Source organism: Sphaerodactylus townsendi, linkage group LG03 (genome assembly GCF_021028975.2).
Source record: "Sphaerodactylus townsendi isolate TG3544 linkage group LG03, MPM_Stown_v2.3, whole genome shotgun sequence".
In the NCBI taxonomy this organism is placed as follows: domain Eukaryota; kingdom Metazoa; phylum Chordata; class Lepidosauria; order Squamata; family Sphaerodactylidae; genus Sphaerodactylus; species Sphaerodactylus townsendi.
The window spans coordinates 71,523,592-71,546,185 of record NC_059427.1 but is presented as its reverse complement, the minus strand read 5'-3'; the positions used below and the strand labels follow the sequence as shown (position 1 = coordinate 71,546,185).

Below are 22,594 nucleotides of genomic sequence, written 5' to 3'. Positions count from 1 at the left end.
TCCCACAGTGGTAGAGATGTATACACAGCATGTCTGTAAGGAATAATAATTTAATAATAATCCGTTGTACAGAAGTAACACTCCCTTGGGTGGGTGGGAAGGAAGAAGAAACAACTGTAGATGCACATAAGTTAAATTCCTTGCTCCAAGCGCATTGTGTGCTGCCCTCCCCAATGCTTCTGGTTACAAATCACACACAGTAAATTAGAAAAAAATATCCTTGCCTGTTCCTGTATAGTACTGGTCACACAGTGAAGGGCCGGTGCCATGGGCACCCTCTGCTGGTGGAAGATAGCAGTGCAATCACATTCACCTCCGAAGCAGCCTATAAAATCAATCTAATGAGTGCCTCTCACCCATGCTATCCAAACCCTGACCCCATCAGCATTTGACTTGCTTCCTTAGAGACCCTCAGCAATTTGTTCATACTCTTGTTCCTCTTTGGTGGCTGTGTGCTTCACCTCTGTACCTAGGTTAATTATAGGAAAGTGTGCCGCTAGGTGCCTCTCTAGGCTTTCCACCCAGAAACCTGGCCTAGTGTCTTTTCTATCATGGTTACGCAGCTGCCTTCAGCATGGCCAAATGCAAACAGCTGGTGCAGTCAGACACACACTCTAGGCCTCTGCTCAGCTGCCTCACTTGGTGAATCACAGGTCACAGTTTCCCTCAGTATTAAAAGCTAACACAGCGGGTGGTAGGCACATAGGTTATTGAACTGTATGCCCACCGAAATATCTGACCCACACATACATTGTCAAACAGCAAAGCACTGCAGTAGCAGCAGCAAGAACACCCTTGGCTAGTGGGCAGCAGGCCTCCCGGGAGAAGGCTCGCTGTGGGAGAGCACCACACATAAGAGGATGTGTCCCAGCAACAGCTTGTGACAGGGTTCCAGGGCCAGCTGCAGGAAAGGAGCTACAGATTCAGGCTGAGGTAGAAAACCTGAGCATGTTCAGCCCCCTTGTATATACCCCCATGGGGAAAGCCTAACACCTGTTGGTTTGGAGGCAATGACAGCAACAGGAAGTGTACCTAAATTCAGGGGGAACTGGGGTCTGATGTGGTCTAGGTGGTGCATACAGCCTTGCCTGGTCTGCAAGAGGTGTTATAAATAAAGCTGAGCTCAGCTATGCTGAACTGTAGCTGCCTTTGAACAGAAGTCCTCTTGGAGCGGGGGGAGGGGGAGTCCATGGTGTGAAGAAGCTGCCCAGGCACGTCGCCCTGCCCTGCAGGGTCCAGGCACTAGGAGGTGGGTGGCTTAATGTAATCATCCACACCCGTAATGGTGGCTTTGCAGAAGAAACAGTCCTTGTTGTTCATCAGGTGCTGGTTGATACAGGCTCTAAAAACAGAAGAATAGCAGACCTTAAACATTTGTCCACAGTTGCAGGGTATTACCTTGACCCTACATACCACCACTGCCTGTACCATCACTATGTTACCAGACAGACCCATAGTGGGTGGGGCCATGTTTTTAAGACTGGAGTGCCTCTACCCCACCAATCTTGCAGTGCCAAGATAGTTGTCATCCTCTGCATCGGTTCAGAATCACCCATAAAGACAGAAACTTGCCTGGACAAGCCTCCTGCCAACATTAACTTGCAAAACAACTTGCCTCACCTTTTCCTAAAGTGATTAGGAAAAGGCAATACCTTCAGCTTGAGAAGACAGTTCTCATTCCAACCTCGGTCTACCTGCCTCCGTGAAAAAAGGGATTTCATCAAGAGTTCCTGCCAAGCTATTCTTATAAACACTAAGCTCATCTTCTAGTTTCTGACTAACCCCTTCAAAGACTCCCTTCATTTACATTGGCATAGTCCCAAAGCTGTTACTGAATCAGCATTATCCTAACATCTCATCAATTCCTAGCACTCACCAGCTTGGAACATCAAGCCTAAGAGTTGACCATTAAGGTTAAGTATCCACCGCTTAACTTAAGCGTCCTTTTCTGGTCTCTCCTTCGAAGAACAAAGTATAAATTAACCATCTGCCCTGCAGTCTGTGCCCAGTGTGTCTATCACGCTGAGCGCCATCTGCTTCCAACCTTGGAGATCAATGCAGGCGCTGAACACTGCTTTTCTGGAACCCTTCTTCAGGATAAGGTAATTATTACCTATTTTCTTCCAAAATCCTTCTCTATCCTAGGCCTATGTCCTCAACACTATATCTTAGAACTGTATAAATTCTGTGCGCTTTGACCATTTGTGTGATTGTACATTTATTATTTTATTTTAAATAAAACTCTTAAAACCTTTACTCCTGATTACTGCAGATTTCTTGCGGAAACCACCTCCATAAACTCTGGTGGAAAAGATCCCGTAAAGCTATCAAGCCTCTCGCTAAAGCAGTTCTGCCCGTGCTAATTCCCCACTCTAAAAGGGGCAGACCCCAGTGTTTTGGATAACAGCTAGGGATGTGCAATATGATATATGTGGTTTACATGTATACTCAAGAAAGACCTTATCAGTCTTTTTCAGGGATTTGGATGATATTCAGGATTCTTGGAAATTCAGAATTCTGGATTTGGAAATTCTGGATTCTGGAAATTCAGATATATCCGTGGTTGGTATTTTAAAGATTCCAGAACTGCCCCCCCCCCGCCCCCCGCACCCATTCAACAGATTTCCTAGGCAATAGGAGGGAGGGGCAATTCTCCTAGGAAAATGGGATCACATGTTAGGGGGAGAGCCATCTGCCCAATCACAATTCTTTTTTTCATAGTCTATACTTTTCTGAGCATGGAAAAAGGACCATGAAAAAGGAACATGGAAAAAGGTATTCAGCTGGCAGAATAGAAATTAGCCTGATTCCAAGAAGAGATTTTGAAGAGGGCTGATGTGCTTCTGGCAGCTGTGGCCTCTCTGTGCCTTGCATTAATTCTGTCTGCCTGGGAAGACCCTCTGGTTTTGGGACAGGACTGGCTTGCACTTGTTTTAAAACATTCTTTAAAACACTGTTTTGATATTTTCTGTTTGGGTTTTTTCTTTTTTTGGCTTGGTGCATTGTAGCTTAGGGGGCTTGTTTCTGGTTCATTTGAAATAGCTTCTTTGGTTTTAGTATCGTTAGGATCTCTTGGTTTGTTTTAGAATTTTTAACTGGCATTTTAATTTAAAAACTTTGTGTTTTGAGGGGGATTTCACAGGTTGTTGATGCTTTAGAAGTTTATCTGTCAGTATTCATCTGGTTCTTGTTTTACAGTTGTGTTTTTGAAGGGATACATTATAGAGTTTTGGGGTGTTCCTGTTTTAAATTTTTCTTAAGGAAACTTCTGATTATGTTTTAATGACAGTTAATTGTTGGTAAGAATTTGGGTACCCAAATTAGAACACAATATAAATTTCAGCTTAGTGTTCAGTCAGTGTAATCAGGCTTTTGTTAAGCTTTCAAAAGACTGCATCCTCTCAGTCTGTGTTGGGGTGTGAGGGTAAAATGTTCCACCCAAAAGAAACAGCTGGGATGTTGTCCAATCTGATTTACCCTATCTCAAATCCACATTCTGAATTGTGTTCTACATAAAGAACCTTTTAGAAAAGCCTCAAGTGAACCCTAGCTGCTAGGGAGATGTCACGGGGCTCAGCATCTTTCAGCACAAGTCTGTGCAGAAAATAAATATGGTGTATGTTGTTACTCTCAAAAACATTCCTCCCCTCAAATATAATTGGAGTACAAATGTTTAACAAAATAGACAAATCAAGCAGAACCCACAGAAGCACCTAAAATAAAGCTCATGCATACTGCACTGTTGTTGTGTTTCTTCTCTACAGGAGCAGGAGGAAGCACAAACTGTGTCCGTAGGGTCCTGCAAGCCACTGATAAAACAGGCTGCAGACTCAGAGGGTGCCCCCAAATCCCCTCTTCTTGCTTTCCAAGACCTTCCTTGGGGAAATGATGGGTGTGTGGTTATCTTGCAAGATCTAGTACTAGCTTGCCTGGTTTTGGCTTCGATTCTCTGGTTTTTCATTGGTTTTGTTGGGCTTACCACATTGGCCTGGTCCTGCAGGGTTTATCTTGTTTGGCATTGGTTTGGTTTGCCATGGGAAGGTTTTAGCCAGTAGTTGCTCTTGTGTGACTGGATTTTAGTTTTAGTTGTTTTGCCATGATGAAAACATAGATCTGCCCCAATAAGAAACAATGGAGACAAGAAGGATTGGCTTTGGGCACCTCTTTCATTCCATTTGATTGAAACTTGGTGAGTATTTAGAGGACAGGTTGTTCTAGGTTCCCTGCATATTTGGTTGCAAAACAGCCACTCCAGCATCCTGGAAAGAGACCTCCATAAGGAATATTGAACTTGAAAAATGTTGAAATGAAAAAAGCACCCAAATTAGAATCCTGAAATCATGTATAGGGGGAGAAATACTCCAGAATGCTGATATGCAACCCATTCCTGAAATCCAAAAAATACAAACTATTTTCAAACTAGAGCCTGCAACTCTGCATAAAAATTACAATGTGAATGTTGCCCATTACACACACATTACCTTCTAAAGAACTTGCCTTTCCAGAGTTGCATTGGCAGATACAAGCTAATTAGGCAATGATGTTTCATAAAAGTATGAACTGGTTACCATGTGGCAGCTTTGCAGGCTACTTCAATGAAAAGGACACCTACTACAGGTACAAGAAATGAATGAACATAATGCCTACTAGGCAAGGAGGTGCTACAATACTAACATGCCCTTTTTATGCAATCTCTCAGCCACCTGGTGATAGCAGAGAGGAAAAACTCCCGCCCACATGGAAGTGTCCAAATGAAACAAAAAGGGTTTCCACCTATCAAGATTCTTTAGGTCTTTAAATATAGAAGCTGATCTCTTCTCATGGCAAAGGTGGACTCCTGTTTTTGCCTGAGATATGCATGATTTGGATGGAAGGAAGGATTAAGAATCAAACTTTAGGGAAGGGTGGGTTTTGTTCTGAATCCTATCCTCCTAAACAATGCACAATTTCTTATTTATTGAGACAGCATTAGGTTCCACCATCCTACCAGTGTCTTGAATCTCTACTAGGAAAAAAAACCTATTTTAAACGTTAACTCTCTTAAGGGGGCATGCTGCCAGTTACTCAATGGGTGTTCTGGTCAGAGCTGACCACATCAAATTACTAAGTGGAGAATCTGAGTATGAGAAGGATTGGGTAGCAATGTCGCTGTATGTAACCTACTAATGCGGTAGGTTTGAGATCTGCCTTTCCTGTGACCAAGAATGTCAGAAAACAATAAGTTTCTTCATCTGTCAGTATTCAAGCCCTTATCAAGGCCACTCTGAAGAATCTCTAAGAGGAGAATGGATGTCTGTAACCACTGGATCAATCCCCTGGTTGTCCCACTGAGGAGGAAAAGTCTGATAATGATGGATACTCTGTTGGTGCCTTGACTATGCAAAGATAATTAAGTGATCCGGCATTGTCAGTGTAACCTAATTCCCATAAATGCTGTCACTGGACTTCTCGTCTGCAAGTTATAACAGGTCTGGTTGAAGATGCTCTTCAGTCCCTAAGTTGTCTTGTTTGGCTGGGTTGACAACTTACAGTAGATGAAATGCATCTTGCTAGGCCAGAGTAGGGCAATCAGGATAGCCACACACAGTGTCATGTTATGAACCTGGAGATCAGGTAAGAATGGAGAAAAGGCCTGATGAGGATTGTCTGGACAGTTCAGACCCAAGGCAGAATGAATGCTTTGGCTATAGCCTCTGGACATGTTGCCCTTCAGATATGAAGGCCACGCAAAGAGCTAGGAGAATCAATAAATCTCTATTGCTGTGAACAAGCCCTACCAGATTACCTTGAACCTCTTGCAGATGTGTGGGAAGATCTCCAAATGCAATGTCATTCTGTCTGGCTCAAGGCTCTTCTGCTGCACCAGTTTGCTGTCATGTTTGACTCTCTTGTAATGTGTTTTGACAGTTCACCAAGATCAACATCCAACAGACTTCCTTGTGGAGGTTTCTTCACCTTGTGGCACCTCTCCTGTTTATATAAGCTTTCAGACATACATTAACTGTGCGGACCACCACATAGCTGCCTACGGTTTGATCTTGAAAGGTATTCAGTACCAGCCACTTTATGCTCCCCATGCAGTCAACTGTGGAACAGTTTCTTTGAGCCACTTTGTGCTGGAGTTGAACTCTTCAACCTGCTAGCCTGGCATCTGTCTTGATTAGCAGATAAACTGATTCCTGAACAAGTGTCCCTGAGCCTATGTGACAGATGGTCAGCTACCACTGTAATTCTTTGTGCTTCTCTGCTGGAAAAGGTATGTGCTGGCAACACCAAAGTCCTCCTTTTGAAAGAGCAATAGCAATCTGTCTTTCTATAATAAGAAATTTCTGTTGAGTGCTCACATCCAGGCATGCAGTATTCAGGCTTTGAAGATGCTCCTGGCTCTGTTGCCAATGAACCCATGGTCCTCAAGACAGGCAAAGCTGCATCCCTTGTGAGAAGTGGTGTGAACTGATGAGGACGTAATCCAGGGAAACTCGCAAGCCCCAGAAATGCTGGCATGCCACTCGTGTCACCAGCACTTTTGGTGCTAACAAAATGAGAGTCCTCAGTGGCTCACTATATATCCAGCATAAAAAAGTCATTTTCTGTCTGCTGAACATGCCTTTATGAGGTATGTGGAAGGCAGTAAGTCCTTGTATATGATTACAAACATTACAGAATTAAGGACCTCTGTCCCTAAGTGTTGTTTTTCATCCTGTAATTGAACCACTTCAGCTACAGGATAGTCTGCATTTTTATTCTCTTTTGAAGATGGTAAAATGATTGAATTAATCTTCTTAATCTGGGTTGGAAGAAAGAGCTTAGTCACTATAAGAGAAGCTGGTGTTTGACAGGACATGTAGACTTGCATGACACCACGTGCCAATTTCCACAGGTGCCAACGGGGGGAGGGGGAATAATTTTTGCCACTCCTCCCTCTCCTGCAGATCCTCACCTCTCCTTGAGTGAGCAGCACTTTTGGTAGCAGGAGGAGGTGATAATGTTTTATGAACAGAAATCCACTGGAGGATTCAATCCCTAGTACTTGGAGTGTGAACAAGACTGTTGCTGGGGAGTTTTCTAATTGCAGGGTATACCCATAAGGGCAACTCCACAGTAGCTGAAGGTTGAAAGTTGACCTCTCTCATGATCTAGCAAAATGTTAAAGATGACTCCCTATCTTGATGGTACAGACAGTTTCCATGACAGCAAGGCTGTGTGTGGCTTCTTGTCTCCTCAGAATTTGGATTGGATATTCCTACGCACTGCTGTAGGTTCAGGGGGTTGCCATTTAACTTCGCAGTTCCTGAAGTTCCCAGGTTGACTGGAAGAGTCAGTAACACAAAAGGATCAAAGCTATTTGGGATTTCCATTCTTCTTTCCTAAGCGTAGGAGCAGCTGGGCAAGCTTGTTCCTGTCTTTTGTTTCTCCATTATAGCATTTGAGGAGTATCCATACAAACTGGACTTCCTATTGATCTTTTTCACTGCTGAAGTAGCAAATACTGTGAATCTTTCCTGCCATGCAGGAAGGGGCAGGAGGAGGTAAAGTGTACAAAGCTGCGAGGCATACTATTGGGACCAGGTAGGGTTTTGCCCCCCTGAGGCCTCCTGCCACAGACTTCTGTTCCTACCCTAACCCTAACAATGGCTTCATCTAGACAATGCAGAAATCATGGGGATACTCTTCTTTTCATGTGACACATGAAGTTCATTTAGATGACTCACTGTATGCTTTTACCATCCCCAGATTCCACCTCAATGACTCTGTGGTGATTTCCCCAACTTTTTAGCTTGTGGCGACTAGAACATTTCAGCTGACCAGAGTTTTTATTCCAAGCCATTTGAAAGAATGTCTGGCTAACTATCTGTCTTTGGTTTTCTCCCCAAGTGCTGACTTCCTCAGCTTCCTTCAGCAAGTTTGTAGTGAGTTACGAGGCAAGTCCTCCATAGCTCCAGAGAATTAAAAAAAAAAACCTTTTACCAAGCAATAAAGATTAATGTTTGAAATGATCAACACTCACTGCAAGCACTCTTGCCAGACATCAGATCACCAGTCGAAACATGTGAGTGTATCATCTAACCTTAGTTACAGATGTAAGGAAAGGCAAGAAGAGGAGCACTTTTTCTTTTAAATGTGATGTTATCGTCACAAAATCACAAGCTTTGCTTACTACTAACCAGGCTGGCTTGGGAGGTGAAAGGAGGACCTCTTGGTGACATCTGCAGTATGATCCTGCCTTACTGAAGGAAAGTGCTTTTCCAGGTAATCAAGAATCCTACCTCCTGGAGCCACTTGCAAACTTGTGTATAATGTTTCCACAGGACACGGCGATGGAAGGCATCGATGCACCATCACATCAGTGCTGGAAAATTGATTAAGCCTCCCTCGGCCAAACGCTTTGTAGCCTTTGGGGGTTAAAAGGCTATTTTGGAACAAAAGAAACCTGAGATTCTCCAGATGCTGGATTCCAGCTTTGGTGCCCAACTGCATGCTTCCAGTGCCATCACATTATACACAGCCTTGTGCAATGGAAGAACTATTGCCCTGATACCTTAAACACCCATTCAGGAATCTCCCAACTAGGGAAACTCATGAAGGAAAATCCAACTTAGAAACTTCAAGGGATTAAAGTGGACAAAACTAAATTAGGCTGATTAAAGCGCACCACCTTCTATCACTCCTGCTAGCCAACTAATAGCCGAAGATAAAGAACAGCCCACTCCCCCAGGGGGTTACTCACTTGCAGGACTTGTGGGAGCATGGCTTGAACACAGCAGAAATTGGATGAGCATAGCAGATAGGGCATAGGTCCTCCTCACTGGTGGGCTGCAGAAAGAACAGAACTCAACACATTAGCAGCTGCCAACATCAGCCTACATCAAGTTTAAGTGCATGGTGACTCACAATGGAAATGCTCTTAGAAAAGAGCAACAGGCCTTTATAGTCAATAGAACAAAGTTTTGCAATATGATTCTCAAGGCTGGAGCTGTGAGTGGATTTGTACTTTCCATCTTAGGGCTCATACCAAAATAACATTGCTAAAGATCAAACTAAACTTTATTGCCTTCCCCTATCCAGAAGCTCTGGTACCAGAGATGGGTCTCTGTAGGTGGAGAATGGATCCCCCTATTCTAAGGTACAAGAAAAGCGGAGCTGCTTCTCCTGAGATGACTGGGCAAGATATTCTCTTGGTGACTGAGAGGACACAGTATCTTCTACATCAGCTTCTGCTCTACTCTGACGGGTGGAAGAGAGGAAGTGGCCTTAGATGCAGATCTGCTGCACTGAACAGGCTCAGTTGCCCACACATGAAGCAGTGATAGGCCTTCTTTCTCCATTTTGGTTCAAATCTTTACGGGAAGAATAAGAACATAAGAACATAAGAACAAGCCAGCTGGATCAGACCAAAGTCCATCTAGTCCAGCATTCTGCTACTCGCAGTGGCCTACCAGGTGCCTTTGGGAGCTCACATGTAGGATGTGAACGCAATGGCCTTCTGCGGCTGTTGCTCCCGATCACCTGGTCTGTTAAGGCATTTGCAATGGTCAAATTAATCTCCCACTGCTATGGAAAAGGAAGAAGGTCTGATGTGCAGGGATGCAATCCTAGACATTCCCTTACCATGTAAAGTGGATGGAAGAAAAAGATTCTGCATAATTCTATTTCTTTTTTTAAAAAAAAACCAAGGTTCATTGACCAGAAATTCCATTTACCAGGAATTTCTCTTCTGTCTGTGGTTTAGAAGAGCTGATTTGAAATACAGAAGCAGATTGTATCATAAATGAAAGGGGGGGGGGGCTGTTTGTGCCCAAGAGGAAAAGCAATCCCAGTGAGCATGTAGTCCTGCAGTCATTGGTGGAAGCCTCAAATATGACAAAAAGGAATTACAAGATACAAGTTAAAAACCTCAAGTCTTATGAATCACTCCCTTGGTGCAGGGACATCAGCTCTGTCTGTACAGAAGACTGAAGTCGGGAGAATATGTACACTTGAGTATTCACAGAGGGCGGCCTTTCACTGTAATGCTGGTAAAATTTGTAAGGGTCAAAAAGCTTTTGGGCTCCAATGGTCAACGTATGCTTGCTCAGGCCTCATTGGCTTTACTAACTCCACACACTGAAAGTGCAATAGACCCAGCCTTCATAGTAAGGTTCACTTTCTGCCTCCAGATCGGCCTCGGCTCTGTGGATCTCCCCAAGTGCAGGGACAGAGCTTTCACATCAGTCCCCTGCCTCCTCTCTCCTTCTGCAGCGGCCATCATGCAGGTCCTGCGCTGCAACTGGAAAGGGAGCAGCTGCATTAATAATTCAGATCCAGTCCCAGCAGAGATCATGTTCCTTGATGGATCACTGCTCCTTTTCAGAGGTCATTCAGACACAATCGCACTTGCTGGGGCACTTCAGCTCCCAGAATCTCTCTGGGCAGCCACTATTCTTCTTTTTTGCCCATTGTTCCAGGATACTTTCTACACCACATCCACCATCCCAACATTATGCATCAAAGACACACAATTCTAGGTTTTCAATTGATGCATCTTTATCAGACCTGTCTTTTGTTTATTTTGCCTTGTTGGTTCTGTGACCAAGATTCAAATCCTAAGATTTAAGGATTGTTTGTTTCACAGAATCTTGAACGTTTTAAGCAAGCTCTGAGGAAGAATGAGTTTGAAAAGGGGGATAATGTGGATTGTAGGGGAACAGTCAAAGATTTAACACGATATGGGATCTAATTTCACCAAATGCGATGGAATACTGCACCTTTAGGATATCTGTCTGCTCTTCAGTTGTTTGTCAGCCACTGAACGAGAAGGACTGGATGTGGCAACCCTCATTTCTTCCAAGGCTCAGGCTTAGACCAACTGCATGGAGACCCACTACAATGAAGCCTTGATACATAGCCATCTGAGACCATATTATGCTTAACTATGTTACGCTGGAATGGGTCCAGTAGAGGGTTACCAAAATGGTAAAAGGTCTGAACTCCATGCCCTACGAGGAGCGGCTTAGGGAGCTAGGTATGTTTAGTCAGGAGAAGAGAAGGTTAAAGAGTGACTTGATAGTCATATCTGAGGGGATGTCATGTTGAAGAGGGAGCAAGCTTGTTTTCTGCTGCTCCAGAGACTAAGACAAGGAGTAACGGATTCAAGGTACAGGAAAAGAGATTCCACCTAAACATTAGGAAGAACTTCCTGATGGTAAGGGATGTTTGACAGTGGAAGATACTGCCTCAGAGGGTGGCAGAGTCTCCTTTGGAAGTTTTAAACTGAGGCCAGAGTGCCATCTGTCAGGAGTGCTTTGATTGTGTCTTCCTGAATGACAGGGGGTTGGACTTGGGGGGGGGCGTCTCTTCCAACTTTATGATTCTTTGATTAAACCAGGTTTAGCTATCCAGAAAACAGAGATCCTCAGCACTGGGAGGCAACCCACTTGGTAGCTACACAGCACTAGTAGATCCCACGGCAAGAACCTTCATGCTATTGCAGTTATAATGTACCAAGAATAAGAGACTTGGGGCACTCACCAAGGTAGAAGCTGCAGCCTGCTTGGACTCTTCACTCAGATGACCCAGCATTTGTTCCACCTTGGCTAGCTCTTCCTGGCTAATGTAGTCAGTGTCTATGAAGAAAAACAAAGAACAACAACAAATGGAGGTGCATGTGTGTATAGATTCTGTTATTACAGCACAGAGTGGGAAAGAGGAGGGGAGCATCGATGACATATTCCTTTCCTCAGTCCCTTCTCATTTATGGAATTAAATTGAAACTGCAATAATGAGGATTGGCCACATGATGGCATAGCCTATCATTAACCCCATGAAGTGCAAACAGAAATCACCAGATTGAGTTCAACATCACCAATGTGTTGTGTGAAGTAATGACATATGAGGCAGAAAGGCAGGTGTAGTTTTCTTTTAAGCCAGCAGAGTCCAGTCTATGTGCTGGAATATCTTTTGAGAGTACAGAGCAGCCACAGCTTCTTGCCTTACACAAACTAGATGCTAGGGCACCTTCCAAGGATCCACCGGAATACCTGCCCCATCTCCCAGTTAGAGTTCCCAATCTCAAAGTGGAGCCTGGAGTTCTCTCAGAATTAGAACGGATCTCTAGACAGAGATCAGTTCTCCTGAAGAAAAATGGAGCCTTAAGAGGATGGATTCTATGGCATCACATCCCTGCTGAGGTACCTCCGCTTCCCAAATCTGAAAGCATTTTCCAAGCTGGAATTGGTAACTATGCTGCCAGCGGGTGAAGTTTTTGGCAGACCCAGAGGAAGCAGTCAATTTTTGTCATGTTAGTTCAGAGCTGGATGGATGCGGGTATGGGATATGGATCTAATAGATAAAGGTAACCAATGACATCGGAGATGGAGATTTGCATGGGAAAAGTGTCACTATTAGAAAGGAGCCTGTAGTAGGTTCAACTTAATTGAGCATATCTGTACATTTGGGATCATCCTTTATCTTCGGTTTTCAACCAGTTTTCAAAAAACTGGGTCCACAGGAAGTTAGATGAAGGTTAAGGACTGTAACTTCTTGTTACCACAATGAATTCTGCACATACTCCAAGGAACTAGCTTCAGCATAGGTAACAGGTTTTTGTTGTGGTGTTTGTTGTTAGGGGGGAAGGGCAAGGAGATTGTAAGCCCCTTTGAGTCTCCTTCAGGAGAGAAAGGGGGGGATATAAATCCAAACTCTTCTTCCTCTTCCTCTTCTTCTTCTGCTTCTTCTTTTTCCAGGTTTACCTCAATTAGTTCAACTGTATTGCTTTTCATTTGAATTGATCTGCATGTTGTTGCTGCTGTGTTCTTGATCCTGTATTTTGTTATACCTTTTTCCACCCCTTTTTTTCTCTCTTTCACAATGAACCTTTTTATAAAGACATTTTTTGTTTTGGCTTCACTTATTTCTATGGGATATTTTCTTTTAATCTCTTCCTCATGTGGAACACTGCACGGGTACCATCAGGCTGGTGTTATTTTGTTATAGGTCTATTGGTTCAGCCCTGCAATGGCTGCACTTATTTCTCCAGGGTCGGGGACATATCAATTAGCAAGAGCAGTTCCGCCCACCACTTGGAAAGTGGTGTGCCACAAGGGGCTATTCTCTTGCCAGTATTATTCTGCATCTTTATGGGGCCACCTCACCAGGTTAATCTGAAGGTTTGGACTGGGTTGTCATCAGTATGCTAATAACACCCAGTAATATCTGCTGATGGGAGGTCGGCTGGAAGCTGCCCCAGAAGTTCTGGTCAGTTGTTTGGATAGATGTAATAGAGCTGATTGAATTCATCGAAGACAGACGTTCTATGGTTGGATTGGCATGGGTCAGGTGGAGAGTGCCAACTACTGATCCTGGATGGTGTCCAGCTGTAACCCGTGTCTACCGTTAAGCATATGGGTGTGCTCCTAGATACCTCCTTAACCATGGAGACCCAGGTAGCACACACAGCTTGTTCAGCATTTTTCCATTTGTGCCAGGCAAAGAACCCTACCTTTCCCAACCCCATCTGGCCAAAGTAATCCATGAAACAGTCACCTCCAGTTAGACTTCTGCAACTCACATAGGGCTACTCTTGGGCCAGCTCCAGAAGCTTCAGTTGGTCCAAAATGCAGCAGTGAGGGTCCTGACAGGGACCCATGGCTGACGCACATTCAACCAGTGATCCACCAGCGGCATTGGCTCCAGGTGAGGCACTGGATCAGGTTTAAGGTGCTTGTACTTAACACAGAAAGCTCCAAACAATCTGGGGTCCATGTACCTAAGGGACTATCTCTCCTGGTATGTTTCCCAAAGAGCAGGGAATAATAATCTGCTGGTGGCCCCTGGCCCCAGAGAAGCTAGGTTAGATTTGTAGGCCCTGGCCTTGTGGAATGCTCTGTCCAATGAGACCAGGGTCCTGCAGGATCTTATGCAATTCCACAGGGCCTGCAAGACGGAGCTGTTCCACCAGGTCTATGGCTGAGGTGGCCATATTACCATCCGGCCTCCCCATCCCCTCCCACTTCCCCTGTTCTCTTTTTCCTTTCAGATAATTAGAATTTGTGTCACCCTATAGGTTTGATACATGGTGCCTCTTGGATTGAATTAGTGGGAAATTATTGAGATTAATTAAATATATTTAATATCTGTACATGATTTTATGTTTTTGACAGATGTTTATATTTATGTTGTAAGTCACCCTGAGCCAAGAAGGGGAGAGGCGACCTATTAAAGCCAATAAAATAAAATAAAATAAAATAGTACTATGCTGGAAGAGGGTCTTCTCACCAGGACAGTCCAAAAGTTCTCAGGAGGAAGGGTACCAGGGGACTTTCCAGGGAACCCTTGATCTAAGGGAGTTTTCCCAGCAAGAAAAGGCACCACCAGTCCCTAAATCCCCTTCCATCAGGAAACAGGAGACTGTCCCAGTGGCCCTTACAGCATTTTCCAATAGGACAAATGCTTCAGGGAGTGCCATGAGAATCCTCCTGCCCTCCTTTTAGTTCCCTTAGTGTAGGTGAGGCTAAAAAGATGGCAAAATAATCTCTGCTCTGCTTCCAGCAGCATTTTTTTGACTGGGAAATGGACACTGATGGAGGTGCCTCAGGGTAATCTCCCACTTCCCAAGAGGAGGCATCACCGTCTGATTGAGCGCATGAACATACGGGAAGCTGGTTTATGCTAAATCAGACGATCGGCTCATCGTGTTCTGTACGATCTGATCAGACTGGCAGTGGCGGGCACTTTTAACTAGAGAGGACACTGATGGAAACTGGGACCTTCTGCATGCAAAGCAGAGGATCTTCCACTGAGTCAAAGCCCCTCCCCCAAAGGATTGAGCTCATTTGCCCTAGGGAGGGGGGATATGATTGAAGTCTATAAAATTATGCATGGGGTAGAAAATGTTGACAGAGAAATTTTTCTCTCTTTCTCACAATACTAGAACCAGGAAGTATTCATTGAAAATGCTGGGGGGAAGAATTAGGACTAATAAAAGGAAACACTTCTTCACGCAACGTGTGATTGGTGTTTGGAATATGCTGCCACAGGAGGTGGTGAAGGCCACTAACCTGGATAGCTTTAAAAGGGGCTTGGATAGATTTATGGAGGAGAAGTCGATTTATGGCTACCAATCTTGATCCTCTTTGATCTGAGATTTCAAATGCCTTAACAGACCAGGTGCTCGGGAGCAACAGCTGCAGAAGGCCATTGCTTTCACATACTGCATGTGAGCTCCCAATGGCACCTGGTGGGCCACTGCGAGTAGCAGAGAGCTGGACTAGATGGACTCTGGTCTGATCCAGCTGGCTTGTTCTTATGTTCTTATGGAGCCCCTCCCATCAGGGAATGAAGCATTCCTTTAGCCCAGTAGGAATTAACAGATGTCAAAGGACACAGATGTGGAGACATAATGTAAATGTGGAAAGAGAAAGAGCCACGGGAAACTCAGTGTACTACTGACAAAGGCACTATACCACAACTAATGAATAAACCAATACTAATACTTGTTATGCCAGTGACTGAGCAGAGGGCTCCGAGCACACCAAGTCTTAGTTGGGTCCAACCTCATCAAATGATGTACATGTACAAGCAGCTTGCATTTTTCAGTGAAGAGGGTGAGAGAAAGAGCACTCTCTGATGGGTGGGGCATCATGAGTCCAGGATGGGAATATGAGCACTCTGCGGCAAGTAGTGGTATGCACCCATCAGAAAGGGTGAGGGCAGAGGTCTAATTGCAGAGGACCCACAGGAGACCTCAGCAAGGCTCCTTCTGGGGAACAATTAACAGTTCCTCTTTAGGTATAACTTACAATGCATGACAAAAAAACAGAGGCAAATCTGCCTGTGGCGTTCTCTGCAGCCTGCTGTCTTGTTTGTAGCACATGTTTCCCTGCTGTCAGCAAGAAGAGGGATTCTGCTGCTGCCAGGAAGGAAAGCCCCACTTGCACTGACTTTAGCAAGCAGGAAAGGGCAGCAGACATAAACCCCTGTGGACTTCCACACAGCACCAACCACCCAAGGAACTTTGCAGCCACCCAATGAGCCTGCAGGTTTCTCTTATTTGAAGTAAACCGAAAGCTCTTGGAACACACAGGAAGCTGCTGAAGAAGAGATAACTGAAGGGGGGGGGAAGCATTCTGTATTGATATTTCAATTGTTTTAATTGACTCGGGGATCATCAACAGCCTTTCAGAGTACAGCTTCTAAATTTGAAGTGCTCAGCAAATGTACAACTATCTGAACCACAGAGGAGAAACTATGAAAGCTCTCTCCAATTTCTCTGGGACAGAGCATTCCTCGGATCAGAACAAACTCACCAGGGAGTCATCAAAAGGAGGATGCCGAGATCACCCCAACATAAGATGTGGTTTGTTATATGGGCTAAATGGCTGTTTTCAGATGCCTCTGTTCTGTAAACACCGTGCAAGTTTATTTGCTTGCCTGCATTCAGCTGGAAAATAAAAACTTCCAACTCCCCAGGCCTCAATCACTCCAGCCAGTCTGTTTGCATCTGGAATGGAAATTGACAAGGCAACCACAGCTCAGCTCAGATGAAGCTTCGGTGCCCACTGCAGGGATTCCTCTCTCCCCGTAATTTATGCTTCAGCAGCTTTCCCTCCTTCCATTATTTAATGCTGTTTTATCAACAGCTCAAGATTTCCATGGAACTAGCAGCTTCTAGAGGATGGGTAAATAAAGCCTGCTCTGTTCCTCAAGGAACAGAGTTTCCTCCATCTCAGCCCTCCAATTGCTTCTTCTCTGCATCTCTGCGAATTCCAAGGGCACAGTGCACAGTGAAGGACAAGGGCTCGCTTCTCTCCCTCTCTGTGTTTCTATTTAGGGATGGCAAATAACGCTTCTTTCCAGCAGTGCCCTGCTATGAGGAGCAATGCTTCTGCACAAAGAGAAGCACTCTTTTTCTGCTCTATCTGTCTCTCTTTCTATCAAACATACGGCTGGTGAAATAGTATTCAAGGTGGCTTGTGTTTAAAAATGTAATAGGCTGAGATGAGAATTCAGCATTACCAATCACAGTGAAATACACAGGATCGTTCAAAACACAGCCAGCAAATAACCACACAAAAGGAATAAAAGAAAATCATCTTTTGCCTTTTAAAAAATTCCTCTTTATCATCAGTGGAGGCCCAAAGCAGTTTACATTGTTTTCCTCTCCTCCCTTTTAGCCTCACAAGCCACTGCAGCTTAATTTAAAGCCTCTCTTCTTGGGCCATCCTCCAAATTTCCACCATTTTCAGAAGCTTTTCAACATCAACCTTAGTTATATATAAAAGGCGTAATCTGAGGGAAGGGGGAGGCATATCAGGCTCAGGTTTCTTAGAAATGGGCACCACAAAACAAGAGCTACAGATCTTTCCCACATAAGTGGGTTTTAGTGATCAGACATGATGACGTGTCATGATCTGGTCTTGCTCCGGCTGAATCCTGTCATGTCTCCTGACCAGAAGGTGGGATCCCCTGTCTGGGTCTGCCTGCTCTCTGTCTTGCTTGCTTTGAAGTTTCGTTTCCGGTGTGAGCTAATCTGCTCATTAGACATCTGCTGGTTTCTACACTTCAAAGCCTTGGGGAGCGTGGGCTGTTTTGCTTCAATGGAGGCAGCACCCTCACTTTCCCATGAGATTGAGAGGCACTGGTAGGTGCTGCTAAGCTACATGGGCGGGGGAGAATGGAGTGAGGGTATAATGGAAGCTGATTTGGTGCCTTGTTTTCAATAAAGGAAATCATTTGAACATGAAGTCTTGTTACGGAACAGTCCAGGAGCATGGCATGGCCTTGGATAGTTTTAATACACCGTTTTGTATTTTGGCTTGTATTTTAGTCTATAGAATTTATTTGTGTGTTTGTATTTGTTGGCAGCTATCTCTCAAATTATTCTGATCTGTATAGCTCAGTCTAGCTTGATTTCATCAGATGTCAGAAGTTAAGCAGGGTTGACCCAGGCAAGTATTTGGATGATGGGAGACCTCCAAGAAATACCAGTGTTGTGACATTAAAAAAAAAGGCAAAGTTTCCCCTTTAGTTATACTCATTTACCGACCAAGAAATGGATGGATGGATGAATTGACCATGAGCCAGCTGCCAGGATATCTGACCCACAGGGAGCTCGAACACCTGACCGTGTGAGTGGCAGTGCAAGCACTTAACCACTATGCCACACGGTTGTGACATAGCCAATGACAAATCAGCTCTGAACATCTTTTGCCTTCAGAATCCCACCAAAGGTTGCAATATGTCAGATGTGACTTTATTTTTTTTTTAAATCTCCCAAGGTCCCACAAAAGGCTTTGTAACAAAGTAAAAAAAAGTTTAAAAAAATGCAAACTGTTGACATACTGAAAACCAATGCAGTAAGGAGGATGGCTCACTCCCATGCCACAGTGAGTGGACAATTTCCATCCCCTGGTCATATGTTTCAGGCCCCAAAGTGAGAAACTACCAGTGTCAATTACTGCACCCTTGCATTAGAGGACAGCAGACATTAACAGTGGCAATGCAAGCAACTAATATCCCTGACACTTCTGATTGGTCCTTCAGACCCTCACAGGCTGGTCCGAGTTACCTTATCCCTATAGGAAGGCAGCAAGGGAAGGAAGGCCAGGCCCTGGCAAAGGAAAGAGGAAGCTTGCCCTTGAGACAGAGGGAAGGAAGCAGCTTCACCAACTGATCTGCCTCTCCAGTGTTGCTGCTTGCTGCAGGAGACCCTGATGCCAGCAACATGGCTGATGACCACCCGCCCTTCTACCTCTGATATCCTTGGCAATCGCCTAGGTGTGCCTAGCAGATAGGCCAGCCCTGAACTGGCAGATTTTTACTCATTCCCTCCCAGTATCAGGTGTTAAAATCTTCATCAGTAAAAAGAAGAGTTTGGATTTATGTCCCCCCCCCCTTTCTCTCTTCTAAGGAGACTCAAAAGGGCTTACAAGCTCCTTTCCCTTCCTCTCCCCGCAACAGACACTTTGTGAGTAGGTGGGACTGAGAGAGTTCCAAAGAACTGTGACTAACCCAAGATCACTCAACAGGAAGGTATAGGTGTTGGGAAATAAATCCATGTGGAAGAGTGGGGAATCAAACCCAGTTCTACAGATTAGAATCCATGTACCATTAACCATTATACCACACTGGCTCTCATACAAAGACATAACTTCATCTTATCTTGTTTTATCGTATTTTTTTTAAAAAAATCCTTATTTCTAATGCTTGGCTCATTCTGTGCTCCTTGTAGATCTGGTCTTCTGTTTGGGGTGCGGTGTGGAAAGAGGGAGAAGTAGGCAGTCTCCCCCATGATTATGAGGAGGAGGAGGAGGAGGAGGAGGAGTTTGGATTTATACCCCACCTTTCTCTCCTGTAAGGAGACTCAAGGTGGCTTACAAGCTCCTTTCCCTCCCTCTCCCTACAACAGACACCTTAACCACTACATCATGCTGGCTCTCAAAAGGCATGTTTTGGAGCTAAATTCTCAAGTACAAAGGAAACTTTGAACAGCAAAAAGAGATGGCCAAAAATAAAAGACCAAGATGCCCATGAAACCGTATTCAAAGTTTTTACACAGCAACCACCTTGCTGCCTTTTCTACAGATGGCACTAGCAGTGGCCAAACTGGCAAGAGACGGCACAGCCATGTGAGGCAAAGCAGCCTTGCATATTTAAGCATGACAAATCAGGAGATACTCACAGCTTTGCAGAGAGAAGTGTTTCTTGTCAGCAGAAGAAGATGCCGTTCCCAGTACTAAAGGCTCCGTGTGACCCAGCAAGTACTGAATAGAACAGAGCTGGAAACAGGGATCTGCCAACAGCACAGCTGTCGCCCGCTCAGCCCTGGAAAGACAAACAGTCAAACTCTTACTTAAAGGCCTTGCCTTGGAATGGCAGCACATGCCATAGCTCTCAGCAAACCCTGTACAACATAGTAACATTGAACCATGGAGGGCAAAGAGAAAGGACTACCTTCCAGCCTTTAAGAGGATATTGTTAGCCCAAAGAATTGTCACACAGGTTAGAACTGGACTCAGGCCTACTGCCCGGGAAGCCACGGCTCCCTCCAGTTGGAGCAGCTACAAAAGCAGAGGCACCATGGTAGTGGAAGGAGGGAAGAGAAGAGATAAGGGGCCCCTTGATGTGACCCATTAGCTGCCTGTTGAAGAACAAGGGTTTGACCCTTTCAGGAAACCTGCAACTTCCTTCCCAGTGGGTTTTCTTCCTGGGTACAACTGATTTTCTCAAAGGTTGAGCACACCTGAAAGTTCTATTATTCTGACATATTTTAGTATGTAACTAGAGAAGGCTTAAGTCCTGCAGAAGCAGCTTACACAAAGACATGAACTACAGCTAAATTAGTAACAAACATTCTAACAGCTGAACCACCAAGACTCAGAGGGGGAACAGCTGAGAAAAAGATATAACATTCTGACAAATAAACCAGGTCTAGACACAGAGGATACTTCATTCCAAAATGTGATTCAAGAGCAAGAGACAGCTGCTTAGCAGCCACACTGACTGACATACGGCTTACATCATGCCAGTGAATCCTGGATTGTATCCTGTGAAAGCAATGTTGATGTACAAATAGCAGAAGCTCCACACTTGCCAGTAAAGTTAGGGAAATACATCCCCTTTGAATGTTGGTATAATTCAGTGGTTCTCAACCTTCCTAATGCTGCGACCCTTTAATACAGTTCCTCATGTTGTGGTGACCCCCAACCCTAACATTTATCCATTTTACAGATGGAGAACACTGATGAAGAAAGTCTTAGGCAACCCCTGTGAAAAGGTCATTCGACCCCCCAAAGGGGTTGCGACCCACAGGTTGGGAACTACTGGTATAGTTCCACTCACACACCAAAAGTCCATATATCCCCCACCTGCACATGTTGCTTGAAATCATACACACCCTCCCACCTTTAAGAAATTGTATAACCTAGGCTCCGCCCTGCCACTTTCATATCCCTGGAGAGTCTATTCATTTTCTCTACTTATAATCATAACAACAAGGTACAGCCCATCATACCGTGGAAAGTTCTCTCCCCACTTCTCACAGAACCTACTAGAAAGGTTAAAAGAGAGGGGCAAGGATGATGATTCAACTCTTTAAGACATCTCTGTCAGAGGAATAGCAGGTTTTTTTTAGTATGGGCAGGAAGAAAGGGAAGCTCCTCTCCCCACCTAAGGTGAGTTGGAACATGCATTGAATCCTTACATTTTTACTTTCATCAGCTACGCAGAAGCCACATTTCCATCTGTTGTTTAACCTACCAAAATGCTCTTTTTTCCATTGTTATATGAACAAAAGCAAACCATACTTTTTTCATCACAAGCAGGTCTCAATATCACTGCGCAGCAACATGTCCTCATATCTAGCAAGGCAAACAGCTAAAAACAATGAAAATGATGGAGAAGCCAAACTATAAAGAATGACTGGAAATCAAATCAAGCTACACAAGTACAGAGCCTTGCACTGGGTGATTACAACTGCAGTCACCACACAAGGGCTCGGGCTACCCCAAGGGTGTCTGTTCTCATCACATACAGCTGGCACATGTGTTGTGGGGATCTGGATTTTTATGTCTGTCATATCTGTGTATAGGCAGTTTTCTGACTTGGCCCTGCTGATATGAAAGCTGGCATGATCCCTGGGGAGAGACCAGGAGCATGCTGAAGCTGGAATTTCCATTTCAAGGTCCACTGATAGGCAATGGTGCTTTCCCTTCTGCCAACGCAGCTGCCTGTACAGTGCAATGTTAATGGCAACAGCAACAGGACTTCCATGCAGCAGGTGTGTCTGCATTTTCCCTGCACCCATCCCCCCCAATAGCAGTCATCCTCTCTGCCCTGGACCACTGGGGCTTTTAATTATTTTTCATTTGAAATTTCAAATCATTACATCAATAGTATGACATGTTCTACGAATTCCCAGCTTTAATTTTTTAAAATATATAAATCTCTAGCTCCTTTTTATCGTAGATATATGCCTTTCCCCTTATATCCCTGCAAAGGAAAGGGCTGGAAATGTGGGTGGTATGTGGGTGGGAAAATACAAACTTTCCCATCCACAAAACAGCTGTCCCAGCTTTACTGCAACCTTTGTCAAATCTTCATGGCAAAACAAGTTTGAGAAAGACTGGGGAAACCCTGGAAAGTGAACAAATGCACCATGTTGCCATGAGGAAGCAGGAAAAAGAAGTGATTCTCAACAGTATTCAACCTGGGGCAGATAACACACATGGTACTTTTTTTCCACCTAGTTAGAATTGAGGATTCTTCCTCCCAGAGTTTGTATACATCAACACTAGTCAGCAGAAAGAATAATCAGGATTTCGCTCAATCTGTTATTTGTTAATTATTGTTGTTTTCACCAATATATAAAATAAGAACTGTGTACCTCCACAATCTTTTACTCTGCTCATCCCCACTCCCAACTTCAACTGAGCCATCAAGTGTCTCAGTTGTCTACATGCATGTTATTTCATATGGAAGGAACTGTGAGGCCTTTGAATGGGGCAACCTGAAAAATGCCATCATTCCAACACTCACGGTTCATAACACTAAACATTCCAGAAAGACTTCTCTGGGGCACATTGAGCCACACTCTGCTCTCCAAAGTCAGGAGCCTTCC

General features: G+C 44.4%; 1 protein-coding gene across 2 annotated transcripts in view; it reads right to left on the bottom strand.

The window, feature by feature from the left end:
• Positions 1-32: 32 nt before the first annotated feature.
• Positions 33-22,594, bottom strand: part of RNF123 (ring finger protein 123) — a 110,150-nt gene continuing 87,588 nt past the window's right edge. For both annotated transcript variants that reach the window (XM_048492196.1, XM_048492197.1), the window contains 4 exons: positions 19,658-19,800; positions 11,509-11,603; positions 8,729-8,814; positions 33-1,342 (listed from right to left, as the gene is read on the bottom strand). In XM_048492196.1, the coding sequence (XP_048348153.1) occupies positions 1,243-1,342; positions 8,729-8,814; positions 11,509-11,603; positions 19,658-19,800 (424 nt within the window). In that variant the 3' untranslated portion in view covers positions 33-1,242. The remainder of the gene's footprint in view (positions 1,343-8,728; positions 8,815-11,508; positions 11,604-19,657; positions 19,801-22,594) is intronic.